The sequence below is a fragment of the Saimiri boliviensis genome, chromosome X, assembly GCF_048565385.1.
Source record: "Saimiri boliviensis isolate mSaiBol1 chromosome X, mSaiBol1.pri, whole genome shotgun sequence".
Taxonomy (NCBI): Eukaryota; Metazoa; Chordata; class Mammalia; order Primates; family Cebidae; genus Saimiri; species Saimiri boliviensis.
The window spans coordinates 105,645,480-105,663,937 of record NC_133470.1 but is presented as its reverse complement, the minus strand read 5'-3'; the positions used below and the strand labels follow the sequence as shown (position 1 = coordinate 105,663,937).

Here is an 18,458-nt window from a genome sequence, read left to right as displayed (position 1 = left end):
GAGAATGATTTGAGATTTTCAGGTTGTCTGATGAAGTGGTGAGCTCTCTGTCTTTGGAGGTGTACAGGAAGAAGCTGTATGTGTCTCTGTCAGTCTTGCTATAAAAAAAGATTCTGAACTGGCTGGAGGATTGATTGGTCCTTACCACCTTGACAATCTCTGTAGCTCTGAAATGCTAGAGCCAAAAGTGTGTAAGCCCAAGGGAGAGGGGTCATATATGTTTGTTTTTTACAACTTGGGAGAGGTCTTTGGCCTTTCTTCCTGGAGTCCCAGAGACAAATTCTCCTCTCAAAAGTTCATTCCATCCTAATTGCGATTCCATTTCCCAGAAATTACCTGATGCTGGGCTGATGATTAGTGGCCAGCCAGGGGTAAAGGGACTGATTCCCATGGCAACCAGGTTGAAAAAATTTACCTTGTGGAGAATTGTCAGCCATGAGCTATGTTTGCATTATAAATAGATATTTAATTCATTGAGGTAGTTTGTGGTGACTTCTGCATTATAAATAGATACTTAATTTATATAGATAGCTCTGACCACGAGTACGAAAGTTAAACTCCAAAGCCATTCTTTGTCTTTAAGTATTTCAGAGTTAATTGACAAGTATTTTTTTTCCTTCGAAAACGTGTAGAACTTGGCTCTCTAGGTGAAAGAACAGCATATGTGAGTGTTTGTAGAGAGCTAACTAACAGTCCAGTATCACAATATTTCTATTTGTTTCACACTGTAAGATTTTTCAGAATTTTCCGAGTGGAAGAGTATCTCTGTTCGAATCCTTTTGACACAGGAGACCCCAGGTTCAATGTCTCGATTTCACGTGAGTCATTTCCTGTCATGTTTGTCTCATCGTCACCTTGCTTTTCTAACTCAGAGGCATGTCAATATTTCAGTCCTTGGCCCTCTGGTCTTATCTTCCCATTTCTCTTTCCCTTGGTGAAAGCTAAAGCAATCAAGTTATCTCTTGCTAACTTACACAGCTGTGCTACTAGCCTTGACAACATACACTTTGGAACACCCAAAGATTGGAAAACAGAATCAGACCTGATCAAATGACTTTTATCCAAAACTGAGGACCAACTCTTTCCAGTGTTCAAAATGTATGGCTTGATTGAGGGCTAGAGATGGAGAGTTTGAGGGAAAAAAAGTGGTGTTCAGCAGCAAGCAGCAATTAGTTTTGGCAAAATTCAAATGTAAAAGCACTTTTGAAATGCAATTTTTATAAACACTATAATAAATTAGTATAAGCGACTAATAGAATCTCATCAAATGGAAATCAGAGTGGGACTTTGTACTTTACATTCCGAAGAGCTTAATACAAATTAGTCTATAATACTCGGAGAGTTTCATTCTGTAAGGACTAAGGGAAATGGGATGCATTTTTTTCATTAACTTGCTAGATCAATATGCTCCCTAATGCAAGCATACAGAGGACTTGCTTTCTAAACTTTATTATAACCAGGGTTAAATAACTCACTAGCTGCTGTACCCTTGTACATTGCTCTATTGAACAGCATTAGCTTAGAATTAAGCAGTGTTGGGTGGCAAGTTTAAGTTCTTTAGGTTCAGATGTGAAGGGGTGATGACCCCCCCTCTCAGACCTGTAGGTCACTTCTTCTGAGGTCTTTAACAAGGCTCGAGGAACTAGATAAGCCTCCCTCCCCAATCTAAATGGCCTACTGACCTAATGTGTACTGAATTCCCATTCATGGGGCAAGTGGCCTTCTAATCCAGGGGCAACGGTCAGGGGCTGAAAATGGAAGCTAGTCCCCACTTCCTTATTTGGAATCCTGGGAGGTGACATTGGCAGGTCCCCTGTTCCAAACCATTCACCTCATCTGCTTACTGTTCCTGAGTTCCCATCATTAGATGCACATTCCTTTGGGAAAACGGGACTCTCTTTAGGGCGCGGCAAAGTATTAGATTTGATTACTTGTTCATACGTAAGAATGAATTCATTTACACCCTGTGATTGCTAGGTAAGGACCACAAAGCATGTTTTTCCAGTTTCAAAGTTCTGCAGAGGGCCAATCCTGCTGTTTGGAAGCCGATGTACTATGGACCCAAAGGTAACATGGTGAAATGCATGAAATGTTGGTGCTTTTCCTCCTCAGGCTCAACTCAGAGAGAGTGTTGCCATTCATTCATTCATTGATGGAAGGGCAAAAGGATACTCTGGACAGTGACTATGTGTCAAACCAAATTGGGAAGTAGCTACTTTGGAGCCCCCTCCCTCACCCCCAATCTTGAACAACTTTCTCTTTTCTCATAGCCCTGTACTCTCTTTTTCTGCCAACGAGGTCAGCTCCAATACACCATTTCTAAATTGTTAGTGGAAAACAGACTGATTGATAGAGGACCACAGCCATAGTTTTTGCAGTTAAATAGTGAATACTCTTTTTATTCAGAAGAATGCATTTTTAATAGAATTTCATGCGCCAGTAAATCAGTACAGTGAGGAGTTACAGGGGTGGGGACCCTGTCTTCAGAAAACATCTCACCCTGGCAGAGCTCTCAACTCCCAGAATCCCCTTTACCCAGCTCAGGTGATTAGAGACCAAGGAACAGCAGATGGGGCTGACTTGCAGGGTAGCTAGTTGGATTTACAGGCCTCTGAGAGCAAGAGAGAGGAGAGGAAAGTTCTTGTAAAGGAGGAGATTATTATATTGGAACTGGCAGTTCCACAGAGATTCTCTGCGAGCTTGAGGAGCCAGAATTGGTGGGGGTGCCTGGTTCTCCTTCTTCTTGGTTACACTCTTCAAGGGCAATGGTCTGGTCTCGTCCGTCTGTCTCTGAGCCTCTATGTAAAGAAAAAGACATGAATAAGGGAGGACTGAGAACCTGAAAACAAATTGCATGGTGGGGCTCAGATACCAGGGGAGCATTTGTTTGATTGTTTCTCTAGCACCACCGGGTTCACAGAAGGGGCCACGATGAGGCATTGATTTACCTGGTTCGCAGTCGAGGCCACTTCTTCCACTCTACGGCTAGCACTATCCCCAAGGCTATGACAACCACCACGATCAGCGTACTTCGGACAATGTTCCCCACAGTGCACTCCTGAGCAAGAGGCCCTGTGTTGATGAAAGAGGAGAAACCAAGGCCGTGGAGATGAGTGTGTGTATGTTCTCCTTGATCTCTGGTATTGCCCCACACTCTGGCCTTCTTTGGGATTCACGTGGGAGTCATTCACGTGGGTGGGCTGTGGCAGAGTCTATGCTGAGGCAGAAGCAGCTCTCCTTTCCTTGGAGGAAAGAGGCCTGGAAAGAATCCCACTCACTATCTTCGAATACATTTGAGGTCCTACCTCCTCACCATCCTTAGGAGAAAGAAGACACACTTCAGGTCCCCAGCTCCAGAGCCCCTCCATTCTCCTGATTTGGGATGTCTCTGTGGGGACTGGCCCTGGGATCCCAGGTGTGTCACATCAGGACCATGCAGAGATTATTCTCTTACCTGCTGCCCCCACCAGCTCCAGGGGATCACTAGGTTCTGACCAGATATCAGGGTAGGCCTGGAGGCGGTAGCTGCAGCTGTAATTTCCAATGCCTTTTCCTTCTACATTGTTGATGACAAAGTCTCCGTCCTCTGAAAACTGCTGAGGTGCTTCTTCTCCGTCATGTTCTAGGACAAATTCAACACCTGGCAGGGGTCCTCGGCACTGAAGGGTGATGTCCTTCCCTAGCTTGAACATGGTGCTGGGCCAGGCTGACAGAGAGGGTTTAGGGGGCTTATCTGCAACCAATAAGAACACAAAGTTAGAAGAATGACCCTGAACTTGGCCCTTTACCCCCTTATTGCTAACTGCTAAAAACTACAAAATCGTGACTCATAGTGAAGTCTCCAGGACCTTACCAGTCACCCAGATCTCCAGGGAGTCACTGTGATATGAAGCTGCAAAGGGAGCAGAGTCCAAATAATAAACACAGCTGTAGATCCCAGAGTCTTCACCTCTCACTGCTGGCATCCAGAAGTCAGCCCTGTACCCACTTGGCTTCTGTTGCTCTAAGGGCTCCTGAGTCCCCTTTTTCAACAGGACAAATGTTGAGTCTGGCAGTTCCCCTTGACATTGAAGAGTCATATTTTCTCCAGGGGCCACCATGGGACCAGGCTGGGCTAATAGGCTGGGTTTGGGGAGTAAACCTGGAAGAAATGAACTCCTAGTCAAAGATAAGAGACCGCTTTCCCATGCATCACCCCAGGGACTCTGCTCAATAAACAGAAAAGACAATTGGTTGCCTCCCCTTGAGCTCTCTGGAAACTATCTCCCATGAGGCAGTCTATTCCCTCCTTTCTACACTTTCATGCCCACTTGAGAGTCTCTTCCCCTTACCTGTGACTATGAGTTCCAGGGTGTTGCTAGGTTGTATCTTGATAGAACTGGTCCAGTCAGGGTGGTAGCAGCAGCTGTAACGCCCCATGCTAGCAGCAGATATGTTGGTGATGGGGAAGACCCCATCATTACTGGTCGATCCCCAGAGCTGCATTGAAGTGGCTCCTCCTTCTTTGTGCAGAATGTATCCCACTCCATGGACTGGCCCTTGGCACCAGAGAGTAACATTCTGCCCCATGGGAACCACAGAACTGGGTTCAGCAAACAACCATGGCTTAGGGAACGTGTCTAGAAAGAGATCAATGTTGTCAAGGGGTGAGTATTAAAATTTCCCAGTTCCTGCTTAAATTAACCCTTTATCTTTCTCCCCTTTCCCCTCTGAGGCCTAGCCTCGCCTTCCGGGAGGAATTACCCTCCCTAACCCCTACTCCAATGATTTCCATTCCAGTCCCATGTCCAGTCTGTCCTTACCAGTCACCCAGATCATAAGGGGCATACTGAGATATGACCCCCTGTTTGACATGGTTGTCTCATAGTAGATACAGGTATAGTTCCCAGAGTCCTCAGCTCCAACAGTGTGGAGAAGGAAGTCAGCCGAGTTCCCTGAGGCACTCCGGAACTGTAAGGGCACCTGGGCTCCCTCCTGCAAGAGGGCAAACCTCATGCCCTGGAAATTTCCTTGGCAGCGCAGGGTCACATTCTTCCCAGGAAACACCACGGGACCTGGCTGTGCCAGGAGAGTGGGTTTGGGGTAGAATTCTGAAATTAAAGAGATCACAGAATGAGAGAAATCCAGCCTTCATATCCTGCAAATAGCTTTTTAAAGTGTTATCGTAAGACACAATATACGTTTGTTGTCAAGAATTAGAAAATATAGGGAAAAAAAAAAAACCATGAAGGAAACACAATTCTACCACTCAAAGATAAGTATTTTGAATATTTCTTTGCCAGTTATTCTTTCTATACATTCCCATGTCCATATAGCTATAACTGTTTACAGAATTGGGACTCCACTGTATGCACAGTTGTCTAGTTTGACATTTTTCACTAAGCTTTATATGTAAGCATTTTCCTATAATGTTAAACAGTTTGAAAACAGGCATTTTTAATGGCTGCGTAGTATGCAGCTGACATTTCAAGGTCTTTTCCCTTTCTCTGAGAGCCATCCAGCCCACTGATCTCTGACGGCGCAGCTTACAGAAAACGTGGACATTGAGCCTAAAGCTCAAGGCCAGGCTGCAAAACAGTACAGAAATAGTGCAACTTGAACAGAGCTCTTGGGATTGGACACCCCCATCTGCGTCATTGATTTCCCCAGAAGTGAACTGCTTGCCCTCCGACCCCCTTTGTTTCTTGTTCCTGTGATAATAACATGAGCAGCTGTGTGTCATGGACTGGTTACTATGGCCCAGCCACTGTCCTAAGCACTTTCTTGGCATGTTTTAGAAGAAACATTTCTTTCTCTCCCACTGACAGCCTTCCACCCACTGTCCCCGGGTTGGCACTACCTCTACCTGAAGCCCCCCCTCCTAACCTGTCACCACGAGTTCCACAGGGTCGCTGGGCTCAGACCAGATAGAAAAGTCATAATATCGGCAGCTGTAATTCCCTCCATCACCAATGCCCACCGAAAGGATTAGAAAGTGAGCTGCACTGGCCCCTGGACTTGCCCAGGACCTGTCACTGGATGCTATTTCACTTCCATCTTTGTAAAGAATAAAGCTCATATGCTGGTGGGGCGTGGAGCAATTGAAAGTCACTCGGGCACCAGGGGTGACCACAGGGCTGGCCCATGTCTTGAAGAAGGGCTTAGGGTACATTTCTAGAAGGCAAAACAAAAAAAACAAAAAACAAAATACAACACAAAACCAAATTAAGATCAAGAAAGAGAGAAAGCAAATATAGCAAATCTTGGTTCTAGGAAGCTTCTCTGCTTTCTGTAGTATTTCATTCAGAAGTAAGTGCGGTTCAAAAGTAAGGCAAATCCACTTTGCAGATGGACTTCTTACGCAGGGACCCTTGAACCCCACCCCTCACTACCTCCAGATGAATCCTCCGTGCCTTCAGGGCAGGCAATGGAGGCCAGTGAAAAGATAGAATTATGGGGGCTCTGCTGATTCTCTGAGCCTTAGTTTGCCCATTTGGAAAAGGGGGAAAATGGTACCTACTTCACCCCCATTGAAGAGTTGCTCTATGGTGAAGTGAGATAATTGATGTGAAAATAATTAGAAAAATTAAATCACCCTCCACAAACCCGAGCTATTAATAACGATTATGGCTATTAATATCGTGCAGCCAGAGGCCCTGGCACTCCCAGAGCCACGCCTGCCTGGCTCTAAGATTGGACACAGGCTCCCAGGACCAGCAGCAAAGTTTGCTGCAGGGAGAGGAGTGTCTGACCCAGGGCTTTGCCTCTCCCTCCACCCGCCCCCCTTCCTCACATATCCTTTTCAGCTCTACCTTTTATGACAAGCTCCAGGGGCTCACTGGGCTCAGACCACTTGAAGGGGCGCTTTTCAGTGTGAGTGCGGCAGCTGTAATTGCCTTCGTCTTTATCCTCCATTCTTTTTATTGTAAAGAAGGCTTCTCTTCCAACAGCACCAAGTTGCTGGACAGGTTCATTCTTTCCGTCCTTATACAGAGCAAAGCCCATGCCCGCCAGCCATCCTTTGCACCGGATTTGTATTTCCTTACCCCGGATTGGGGGGGAAGCAGAAATGACAGGTTTGGGGAGGATGTCTGGAAAACAGAATGGGATGAAAAAGGAGTTAGAAGTTTGCAGTTGCCCAGACGGGATACGCGGGGTCACTGTCAGCAAATAAAGACATTTATTCTGGGCTGGCCCTAGGCTCTTCCAGTCAGTCTCCTCGCACTCTCCTTCCCATGCTGCCCCTCCCCCTCCCCCCAACCCCCTACCCTTTCAGTGCCCCTTCTCTCCTATGTGCAGCACAAGCCCGTTTGGTTTCAGGGTCCCTGTGAATTCATTCCCTCACTGCCAGGAGCAGTGTGCGAGTCCCAGGGGCCCTGGGGATAACTACCGGAGGACCCTCTGCCTTTTCTTACCTGTCCCCACCAGCTCAAGTGCCTCACTAGGCTCCGAGACAGCCATCTCCTCCCAGGAATGGCAGTGGTAGCTCCCGACATGGCTCTGGGTCAGGGCGCCAAGGGGGAAGGCAGCCCGGACCTGCGCTGTGGCCGGGCGAGTTGCGATCCACCCGGTCCCATCCTTCAGCAACACAAACTCCTTAGTTGAGCCCGTAGGGCTTCTGCACCAGAGGGTTAAGTTCTTCCACGGGGCCAGAGGAAAGTTGGTCTCTGCCCACAGCTCAGGCTTAGGGGTTGGCATGACTATTTCTAGAAACAGCAGAATTAATGAAGCCATCCTCCCTCCTCCCTCCTCCCTTCCCCTCCCTCCTCCTTGCCCTTGAACCCCCTACCCAGATCACACTGCCCACCTGCCCTTGCAACCCAAATCCAAACCCTTTCCTTCTTTCCTTCCTTCCTCAGGTGCTGGGGAAAGGGGAAGCTAATGTCTTATAGCTGAGCCTCAGAATAGTGCAGAAGCTTGGAGGAAATTTTGTAGGCAGAAAGGCAAAGTTGGAGGCTCAATTTTGCCAGCAGCTTTAGCAAGTGCCCCTTCCTGGCTGTCCTTCCCTCCCAACCAGTCACTCCCTGGCCAATGACACTGACACTCTGTAGTTATTTCGGATCTCCAGGGAGGAATGTCCCAGTCTGGAGCAGGAAAAACTCACCAGTCTCTTCTGTCAATACCCCATTGCACAGTCCTGCAAAAGAAATTGCTGCCAGGGCTCGGCCCCCTCCCCCACGGCACTTCACCCCGGCCTTCTGCCCAGGCCCCTTCCCCCCGCTTGTACTCACCACAGCAGAGAAGGGCCGTGACTATGAAGAGCATGGTGACCCCTTGAGCTGTTCCCAGCAACCAGGCTTCTCTAACGAGACCAGAAAAGAGATGAGAGGAGTTGCTGGGATTAGGGGGAGGGTGGACGGAAGGGGGCGGCAATTTATGTCATTGGCTTGCTTGCTACCCAATGGGGACTGGATATGGCCAGAATAATGGGATATAATCTTTTCTGACATCGATGACTTTTCTTTTTGAGGGCCTCACTACCTACAAACCTCTTACTCTGTCATGGCCCATGTGCCCCCTCACCCCCTCCCCACTCCCCTGCCTATATCGTATGTCAGCTCCCCGTGGCCCCTGATTAGGCTGTTGCTGGAATTGAGATGTCAGATGTGAAAATGCCTTTGTATTATCTGGAGCTCAGTGTGATCGGCAGCTCTGGGTCGTGGGTGTGGGGGTGGAGGGAGAAACCGTGAGTGTTTCTCAGTCATCAAGTTTAAGTTTGGAAGCAGTTGTTATGGCAGTATTGGTCCTCAGACAGACCCACCTGCCTCACCTGCCTTTGTTATGGAAGGGTTGCCTAGGCAGCTGTGATGAATTACTAGAAGATTGTCAGTGCTTAGCTAAGCTTTTTCAGGAGTAGAAACTCTCTCCCCTCACCCAGATTATGACCAGAAATGTGCAGCAGCTTTGGGTTATGGGCCCTGTAGAATTAGATGATATTAACCCCAAATCCATTTGACAATTTTTACTTAGAAAACACTGACCATCCTTCCTGGTCAAGAAAACATGATTTTCAAGCTGCTTTCTCCTAAATCTGGTTTCTGATCTTATTCTTTGATGCAGTGTTGCTAGGCTGGGGTGGGGCAGCCTGCATTTTTTTTTTTTTTTCTCATCACTGGCTTCGGAATTACTCTGAGTATGGGAGCCAGGTCAGGTTCCAGAAAGAAGAGCTTGACCCCCGCTGAAACTTTTTGAAAACTAAAAGGGTGGTGGTTTTTGCAGAAGGCTTACGTGGCTCCTTTCTGGTTGCCCAAGCATTCTGTCCCTCAGATTCCAGTGAAAAACACAGACACACATAATCATAATCCATTGTGCACTGAATACTCCCAGACAAGCTGTAACCACAGTTGTGGGGGCGGGGGTGAGTGGGGTACAGCCAGAAGCAGGGAGTAGGGGGAAGTAGACAGGAGCTAACGACCCCACTAGGTCAGAAGTGGTCATTTCTCTCCTTGTTCCCAGCAGAGTAGCCTGAGCACAAGCCATGGGGATGAGAGAGGCAGATGGCCCAGAGGATGCCATAGAATCAAAGGAAATTGCAGGAGAATCTGTTTGGTGTGAGTTTGTGAGTCAGAGGAAACAGTCTGATTCTGTTGCCTCATTCAATGTCACATCAAATGCCCATCCAGGTCAAGTTTATGTTCCCATAATGCTCTGCACAGGTGGTTGGAGGCCACAGTGTCAGAGATTGGTTACTAAGCCCACTAGGATGGAACACGAGGCTTAATAGCTCTTGAGAGCTAGGGATAGGGTGAAAAGTTGGGATAGGGTTGGATAACAGCCTGGGAGACAGGACGGCATTGCTTCTTACAAGAGGAAAAATCCAGAACAAGTTAATGAGGGAACCATCAATCATCTCTGAGGGGCAGGATGGACTGTGAGGGAGATTTGGGCACCCTCCCAGGGGGATGTCAGTGAATGCAGCTCTGATTATTCCTCCTGCCTCTGAGAACTATGCATTTCTTCACCCTCTGGCTCGAGTGTTAACCCCTCTGTGAGGTGAAAGAGACAGCTGGGATGAGAAAGTCTTGTTCCCTAAGCCCAGAATATGGGAGTGCTATAGGGTGTGCCCTGTGGCTTGTCTCAAATGAGGCATGACTCATTCTTCAGACTCTGTTAGGCTGGGAAACAGGGGGCTGGGACAAGACAGTTACCTGATTCTGAGTCTCCGACACTTCCACCTTATCCACAGCACAACCAACAGCAAGGCAACAAGCTGCATGATTAGGGACAACCTAATAGCTTCATTCAGAACGTAATTCCAGGTGAGATAGCCTGTGACCAGAGAAGACCAGAATCAGAGGCTTTGATGCGGACAGGGGCAGGTGAATACATTCATGAGGTGAGGACGATCTAGTTACTGACATTGCTTATATTGGGAAGGTGAGGCAGAAGTGGCCTTCCTTTTCTCGGAGAATGGGGGCCTTGAAAGTATCCTGCTAACTGCCTTTGAGGAATTATGAGGCCACCCCAGGGGAAGGGTGCTGAAACCCAAGGGCTCTGATTTTCAGGTCCCTGACTCCCCTTTCCACATCTTTCTGGGCACTGATCTTGGATCCATGGGGTATGGAGGGGTATTTTTCTGAAGAGTTATCCTCTCACCTGCTGGCCCCATCAGCTTTAAGGGCTCACTGCGATGTGACCAGATGTTAGGCTGTGTCTCTATGCGATAGCTGCAACTGTAGGTCCCTGTGCCTTTCCCGTCCACGTTACTGATGATGAAGTCTCCATCCTCTGAGAATTTTTGGAATGTTTCTCTTTCTTCCCATTCCAGAGAAAATTCCAGTACTGGATGAGAAACTCGGCACTGAAGGGTGATGGCCTTCCCTAGCTTGAATACAGTGCTTGGCCAAGCTGACAGGGAGGGTTTGGGGGGCTTATCTGAAACCAATCCAGAGACCAGAGTGAGAAGTAACCTCACACCCAGTACCCCCTCCCCCAGAAAATGTTTTTGAACTCCCCATTTGCTCTTTTCTTCCTTTCCACTTCCACTTGGTCAGTGGCTTCAAGATTTGACTGTGCATTGGAATACTTTTGCCTATCTTTTGGTGCTCTAGAGATTCCTGGTTCCCTACCTTCAATCAGGAAGACCTCATACCTGTAAGCTTCCCCTGGCCTAAACAAAAATAATTTCCCCAGGGGTTACAATGGGGCTGTTCCATACTGAGAGGGGGAAGGGGAGACAAGCTTCCTAAAGTTTTTGAAGAAAGTTCTACATCACCTTCCGTGTGTGTGTGTGTGTGTGTTTGTGTGTGCGCGTGCGTGTGCGTGTCTGCACGCGCATGTGTGTGCACGTATGCATTTTGCTCATAACTCTCGGAGGATGGAAGGCTACTAGCTCCTTCTTATAGCACCACAGTGATGATAAAAACAAACAAGTTGATAATAAAAAGAGTTGTTAACACTTGCCTACAACCATAAGCTCCACGGTGTTGTGTGATGGCATCCTAATGGAGGTCTTCCAGGTGAGAAGATAGTGGCAGCTATAGATGCCAGTATCACTGTAGGTTACATTGTTGAGGATGAATGATGTGTTGTCATCGATGCTGGTGGCATCCAAAAACTGAAGTGGTTTGTCTTCTCCTTTCTTATAGAGTGCGAGACCCACTCCATCCACTGGTCCTCGACACCGTAGGCTCACATTCTGACCCATTTGGACCACAGGACTGGGCCGAGCAAGTAGCCAGGTCTTGGGGAAAGTGTCTAGGACAAGACCCAGAATATAAAGCACTAATGATTTCCTTCCTGCTCCCACTCCTTAAGATTCTTTTCCTCCTCTTCCTCCAGACCACCCTTGGAAAAACCTGCCTACACCCAGTTTTACAAATTCTGTTCCCTTCTCTGCTGTTAGCCCTGGCCACTTCTCCAGGGGCACAGAGGGAGATTCATATCCTTAGCCTTTAAGCTAAGATCCATGGCATACCCCTCTCTTACCAGTTACCCATATTTTCAGGACATCACTAAGGAGTGAACCTCTGTATGACCCGTCATAGTAAAAACAGAGGTAATGTCCAGTGTCTTGGATCTTCAAAGACCGAAAGAAGAAATATGCCTCATTTTTTATTGTCTTCTTGTGGTAAAAGGATTTCTCCAAGTCTTCAACCCTCATTACAGCAAAGGTCATTCCATAGATAGGCCCTTGGCACCTGAGATTCAGGCTTTCTCCAGGTGCCATGATGGGCCCGGGATGAGCTGTCAAAGTTGGTTTGGGGTAGAGTCCTACAAAGGGAAGAGACCCTGAAGTTAGAGGCAGGATGATTCTTTCGTGTTGTATTCTGTTTTCCTTTCTTTATTTCTTTAAAGAAGAAGTGCTAGCTGAAGTTTACCTTCTCTTCCCTCTCCCTTCCTTGGATCTCTGCCTCTATAACATAATCAAGTGTAGATTCACTTATGCCCCTTTTCTCTCTCAAGACTCCATCAGCTTCACTGAGCTCTAACCACGTATACGGGTGTATCTCAGTGGAAGATCTACATCCATAATTCCCTGTATCTTTAGGTCTCTGAAATGCCAGATGTAGTTCTTTCAACCACCAGAAAAAACAAACCTCTGAAAAATGACATTGATTTCATCTTTGCAGAGCATGAATGCCACTGAAGTATTAAGGAGAGCACTTGAATACATTAAACTCATTTAAGACAGCACTTCCACAACAAGACTAAAAGAAGCTAATAAGGAGGGTTTGGCCAGTAAGTCTGCAACCCAAAGAAATCTCTGTTACAGGGCCACACATTCCTTTCCATGGACTGTTTCTCCAAGGAGATTGTACACAAAAGTGAGGGCAAATCTGACCTCCTACCACTCTTTCCTACCCCTACCCCAATGCCAGGCACACTTATCTATTCATTATGGAAGGATCAGCTCTGCCATATGCTCACTGAGCATTTAGTATGCATCAAGCCTCATATAGGTCTAGGTGTATATGAGTAAAGAAGACAGTCTCCACTAGCAAAAAGCTCATGAACTGGTGGGGGATACTGGTGAACAGGTAACTACGGAAGTGTGTGTTAGTGGAATCTATGCTGAAAGGGCATGAGTACAGCAAACATTCATACACTCACTTCAAACAGGCAGTTTTTTGTTCTTTGATCCTCAATAAAAAGCTATACTAACAAAATCAATATCTACCATTTATTGAGAACTTATATGCCAGGCACTGTACATATATATTTAGGCAAATCCTCACAACAACCCTGTGAGGTAGGCATTATTATTATACCAATTTTGCAGATCAGGAAACTGAGGCACAGAGAGAAGCATTACACAGTAGATCAGATAGATGCTGTTATCCCATTTTTAGAGTAGAGGAAGCCAAAGCACAGAAAAGTGAAGTGACTTGCTCAAGATCACACAGGGAGGCAGTGTCAGAGAAGGAACTAGAAACCAGGTTTACTGCTTCTAAGTCTAGGGTACTTTCTGTAACACCACAGCTTTTCCCAAGCCTATTTAGCTGAATGGAGAGACTAAAGAAACCTCCAGGCCATGGAGTGGGGGAGTTGGGGCTGGGGCATTTCTGGCATTTTACATTTTGGGAAACCTTCTTCTACATTTAGAGATTGGTGCTGCCTTCCTAGCTCTACTGATAGGGAACCAAGGTGATTTATAAAGCCATTTCTAAAATATGAGCTATCAAATTATTTGTCATTTGGTTTGTTTTTCCTCACCAACACTAGCAATCCATTCTGTTTTCCACACAGAAAAATAACAATTACAAGCAAAATACATTTTCAAATTTAAAACTCCATTTATAAGACTGCAGTGGCAGTGCCTGGCACATATTAGATGCTCAATAAATACCGGTTGAATTAATGAATGAATGCATGATATTCAACAAGTAGAGAACAACAAAGCTGTGATGAGCTGAAGCTGCTGGCCGGTTGGCTGGGCTCCTTCACTAGCCAAATGACTGGCTCCCATACATCTGCCTTGCAGCATGTGTGATTCTAATTTTTATCTCGGTAAAATGCCAAAAGACTCTAGCTCATGGGGCCTTGCAAGGCCTAGAAACTGGCTGAGGAAAGTAAAAGCAGAAACCCTAGCTCAACCAGCCATGATCCCTGGGACAACAATTGCCAGACGCCAGCAGCCATGGCCACACCCACCTGCTACAACCAGCTTCAGGGGGTTGCTGGGCTCTGACCACAGGGTGGGGAGCATCTGGATATGAGTGCGGCAGATGTAAACCCCTTCATCCTCAGGTGTCAGGTTGTCAATGGAGAATATGGCCATTGTCCCAGTTGGGACTTGGTAATCCACGGGCTCGGCGTATCCCTCTTTAAACAGCATAAATACCAAATCCTGCAGCCAGCCATGGCAGAGGATGTTAACATTACATCCAGGAAGAGGAGGGGTCTCAGCCTGGATCCAGAAGATGGGCTTGGGCAGCTGGCCTGGAAGGACAGAATGAACTGGAATTAGGTAAAGCAAGGATAATACTGTCTAGGGAGCAGCAGAGGAGAGCTCTACGTTAGTTGAGGCTCCCCTGTTTGATCCTCGTTTGTCACCCCTCCTTCCCCCATCTCTGCTCCAGAGTCTGCATCCTCCCTCTGCATTGCCCAATACAGAGTAGGCCCTTATTTACTAACTGTGGGAGGCGTGCTTGCGTGCATTTGAGAAACAAACCCTGTCCCGTAAGGCAAGTCTGAATCTCAGGAGCTGTAGTTGATTCTTGAGTATCTCTGTCTTACCTGGTGACTCCAACTCTAGAATTTTACTGGGCTTTGACCAGCCTGTCTCCTTCCAGTAGCAGCACCGGTAAAGACCTGCATTGGACTCAGTAAGGGCACCTAAAAGGAATGAAACTTGGAAGGTCTTGTGGGAAGGGTGGATCCAGGTCATCTGTGTCTTATCCTTCAGCAACAGGAACTTGCTCGATAGCCGAGAGGGGCTTCGGCACCAAAGCGTGATGTTCTCCCAAGGGGCCTGGGGATAGTTGGACTCGATCCACAGCTCAGGTTGAGGATCCATCACTGTCATTCCCGAAGATCAAAAAGATGTGAGCAGTCCAGCCCTCTCCCTCCCATAACATGCCCCACAATGGCCCTTAAAATTAGCCAGGACCCAGATCCCTCATTTTGTCTTCCCCTGGGGACAGGAGTGGGTTCGTGTGGGGCATCGTATAGGAACCCCAAAATATTTGGTCAAGGGGTTCAAATGAGTTGGGGGATAAACCCTGGTGGTTTATTTTTCCTCTGAGATAAAGCTTTTCACCATGTCATAGGAAACCAAGTCCTCTGATTCCCAATCAGCCCAATCTGTCTCTGGAATCTCAGGGTATTACGTCCGGGGTCATGGAGACATGCCAGCGACTTAGATCCTTTAGGAAGGAGATGCCTGAGAGGGCAGAACTCACTTACCTATGGATGTCATACCCAGACTCATCCCTGAAAAGAGAGATTATGGTAAAGGAGGGCTCCCTTGTTGTCTCTGCCCTGCACTCAAACCTCAATACTTTCCTCTCCCACCCCTAATTAGTGGGTACCTGTGACAGGGTCACTTGCCCCTCACCCCTTCCTTGTACTCACGAATGCAAAAGAGCAAGACAGTGAATGTCTGCAGCATGATGGCTCCCTCCCCTGGTCTGTCCAGGGTCACGGGGCCTCTGGTGCTGGCTGTGCGCTCTGAGTCTTGAAGAATTTTTCTCCTCAGCAGGTGGTGGGATCTAAAAGCAGAATTGTTTTTACACAGAGGACTTGTCCAGCTCCGTAAAGTTTAGTTTAGATGGCTAAATTGCACTTGACAACCCTACATTGTACTCCCTCACAGGCATGCAGAGTATTACAAGGTCACCTGCGGCTTCTTCTCCTTGCTCCTTTCCCTCACTTCCCCATCCTCCCACTCAAGGTCTTTGTTGGTATCGAAGATGTCAGATTTGTTGAAATATGGATTTGTCTCTGGGATCTCAGAGGCCCGGAAGAGCCTGCAGAAGCTCCACAGGATAGGCGAGATGGGAGGTACAGAGTCACCTTTTCAGAGATCCTTTTACATATATGTGTATTGAGTCCTCCAACAACTTAGGAGAGGAGACATTACTACCATTCCCATTTTACTGATGAACAAATTGAGGCTTAGAGAGGGTATGTAATTTGTGCAAAGTGAAAAGTGATTAAATATTAGAGCCCAAATTAAAATCCATGTTTAACTCCAAGGCCTATGATCTAAAACAACGATTTAAGCTCCCAGAGGCACTCTTCAGTCCCTCTTCACCCTCCCTCACTCCTCTCAGTTGATCCCTTGGATATCCTTCCCTTCCATAGAATGTTTTAGATCCAATGTTACTCTCATTCTTGTCTCCTGCCCCTAAAAGCTTCATACCCCAGTGTCAAGCTTGTGTTAGAAAATCAAGCTGCTTGAGTTAATTTACATAAAGTGTAAATGATTCTTTGGTTGCCCTTAACTTCTAAACAGTTTTCTTGATTGCCTCTAAGGGAAATGAAATTGTTTGAATTTCAGGAAATACGGCAAAGATATTTGAGTTCAGGGAGGCTTTCCATTCTCCCGGAGCAAAGTCATTATTTACCATAGGCCTTGCATATACATAAGGTAGACTCTTGAGCTTTCATGCCTCTCTCCACCTCCCCCCACAGTAACCTTTCACCAAGGAAAGGTTTGTCCTAGTCACACAAACTCAAGCTAATTCTCTTCCACCAACTCGCTACTGGGAGTCTGAAGTCCTGGCTGACTCCAGCTGTTATTAAATCTTAGCTCAGAAAAGTGAAGAGGCAACTCCCAGAATAGAGAAAGGGGCTGATTTTGCTTTTCCATACTGACCTCAGCCTCCACCTTGCCCCAGTGTTAACACTTGGTAAAATGGAGGAGCAGGAAGAGGAGGGTGTTTTGTGTTCAAAATATCTGGACTGTAGCTAACAAGTGGACAGTGAGAAATTCAAGGAAGCCTGGGTCCATTGTTCACTTTTCACTTTCTATCGAGGGTTTTTCCGATTACCCACTCTGAATTTTCCTTATCTGTAAAGTAGGGGAGTAATATCCACCTAACATTATTGTTGTATTGGGTTAGAGATAATACATGTACAGTGCCAGGCATATAGTGAGCATTACATTTTTAAAAGGTGCTTATTTTTTCTTCTTTTCAAAGAGGGCATCAAACTGGTGTTGGACCCTAAAGATGTCCTTTCCATCTCAGTTCCTAAGGTCCCTTGCTCCCATTCCTCTCGGGGCCAGGACAAAGCTTGGATGCCACCCTGTTGCTTTGTTACCCTGGGGCTTTGGGCCAGGAGTTTTTGGGGGAAGCCAAGGAAGAGGTTCAACCTGGGATTACACCCAGGTGCCATCTGAGGTGTCATCCTTGCCACTTGAACCCCTAAACCAGGGTCTGTGCCTACTGGGAGATTGAGGGGAGTCAGGGAAGCTGGGCTTTTGGGCATGGCTGATCCCTCCTCAATCACTAAGGAAACTGTACCATTTATATTCAGCCCAAATGATGAATCTTATATCGGGGGAACGTGAGAACAGCCCCCAGTGTCAGGTTAGTTGGCCACGCCCATTTTGGCTTTTCACCCCCACCCCCACCCCCAACTTTGGCTGCCTAGCCATTTTACCGTTCCCTTCTACTCCACCCCAAGCACTTTCCCCACCCTTAGGCAGCGCCGCAGTGCTTTTGAGGGTGACATATCCGAAATGTCTAATGGCTCGCCCCCTGCATAGCTTTGAGGGCTCCAGGAATCAAAGGGGTTGGGCTCGGCGGGGTGCCGGGTACAGGCTCCACTGAGGGTTTGGAGGGAAGGTTGAGAAGGAAAAGGGGAGATATCTACAGTGCCCAGAGATTCTCACCGAGGCAGGTCTGGGATCCGGGGAGGAAAGGAGAAAGGCAGGAATGAAGGGGGTGGGGGGACAGACTGGGGAGCAGTTTGATTTACGGCAATTAATTACAGCAAAAAGACTCTTTCGGGGTTTTGTTTAGGATCTGATGGCCAGTATTTAATCTTCAGCCACTGAACTATGCGCTCATTTGCAGGTACTTACGGTAGTTGAAGGCCCGCTCCGATGTTGGAGATTCTCCAGTGAGCTCCTCCAGATGCAGCAAACTGCCCGGCATGAGGAGAGCTGTCTAAGGACAGCCTCTTCGGCTCTGAGCCCCGCCCTCCTCTCTCCCCCGCCTGCCTGCCGGCCCGCCCCAAACTCCTCCCCTCCCGGCGCCAGGCTCTGGGAGCCCACCTACAATAACTCTGCCTGGCACCTGCAGTCCTCTGACGACGGGGATTTCTACGTCCCTCCCAGTTCCCTGCCTCTCTCTGGACTCCCTGCAGAGGTTGCAGAAGCCAAATTCAGGCCCCTACCCCCTCGCCTGTAGCTCAGAGTTTCATTGGGTTACAGTATTCTGGCGGGGAGAAGGCCAGCTCTCAAGAAGATTTGTAGATCCCTCTCTCTAGCTCCCCAATAGCTTTCTCAGGATCTCAGATCTTCCCCTACCCATTTAACGCCCCATTTATGCATAACCATCACCACCACAGTTTAAATGCCTACTATG

General features: G+C 47.4%; 1 protein-coding gene across 1 annotated transcript; it reads right to left on the bottom strand.

Annotated features, from left to right (window-relative positions):
• Positions 1–2,377: 2,377 nt before the first annotated feature.
• Positions 2,378–18,046, bottom strand: IGSF1 (immunoglobulin superfamily member 1). The gene is made up of 20 exons (XM_010341739.3): positions 17,954–18,046; positions 15,496–15,632; positions 15,328–15,354; positions 14,659–14,940; positions 14,074–14,361; positions 11,908–12,192; positions 11,383–11,676; positions 10,576–10,854; positions 10,128–10,248; positions 8,211–8,281; positions 8,084–8,116; positions 7,395–7,685; positions 6,792–7,070; positions 5,866–6,153; positions 4,803–5,090; positions 4,332–4,619; positions 3,854–4,141; positions 3,455–3,733; positions 2,949–3,072; positions 2,378–2,798 (listed from the first exon to the last, which is right to left on the bottom strand). The coding sequence occupies exons 2-20, from the start codon at positions 15,530–15,532 to the stop codon at positions 2,660–2,662; spliced, it is 3,981 nt and encodes a 1,326-aa protein (XP_010340041.1). The 5' UTR covers positions 15,533–15,632; positions 17,954–18,046; the 3' UTR covers positions 2,378–2,659.
• Positions 18,047–18,458: the final 412 nt, after the last annotated feature.

What these genes read in the sequence shown, in the direction of transcription:
- IGSF1 (XM_010341739.3), bottom strand. Translation starts at nt 15,532, where the DNA reads ATGCTGCAGACATTCACTGTCTTGCTCTTTTGCATTC. An exon ending in TCTAGAGTTGGAGTCACCAG is followed by an intron (nt 14,362 to 14,658) that starts GTAAGACAGAGA and finishes CTGTCCTTCCAG; the next exon opens with GCCAGCTGCCCAAGCCCATC. An exon ending in GGTATTGACAGAAGAGACTG is followed by an intron (nt 7,686 to 8,083) that starts GTGAGTTTTTCC and finishes TGCTGTTTCTAG; the next exon opens with AAATAGTCATGCCAACCCCT.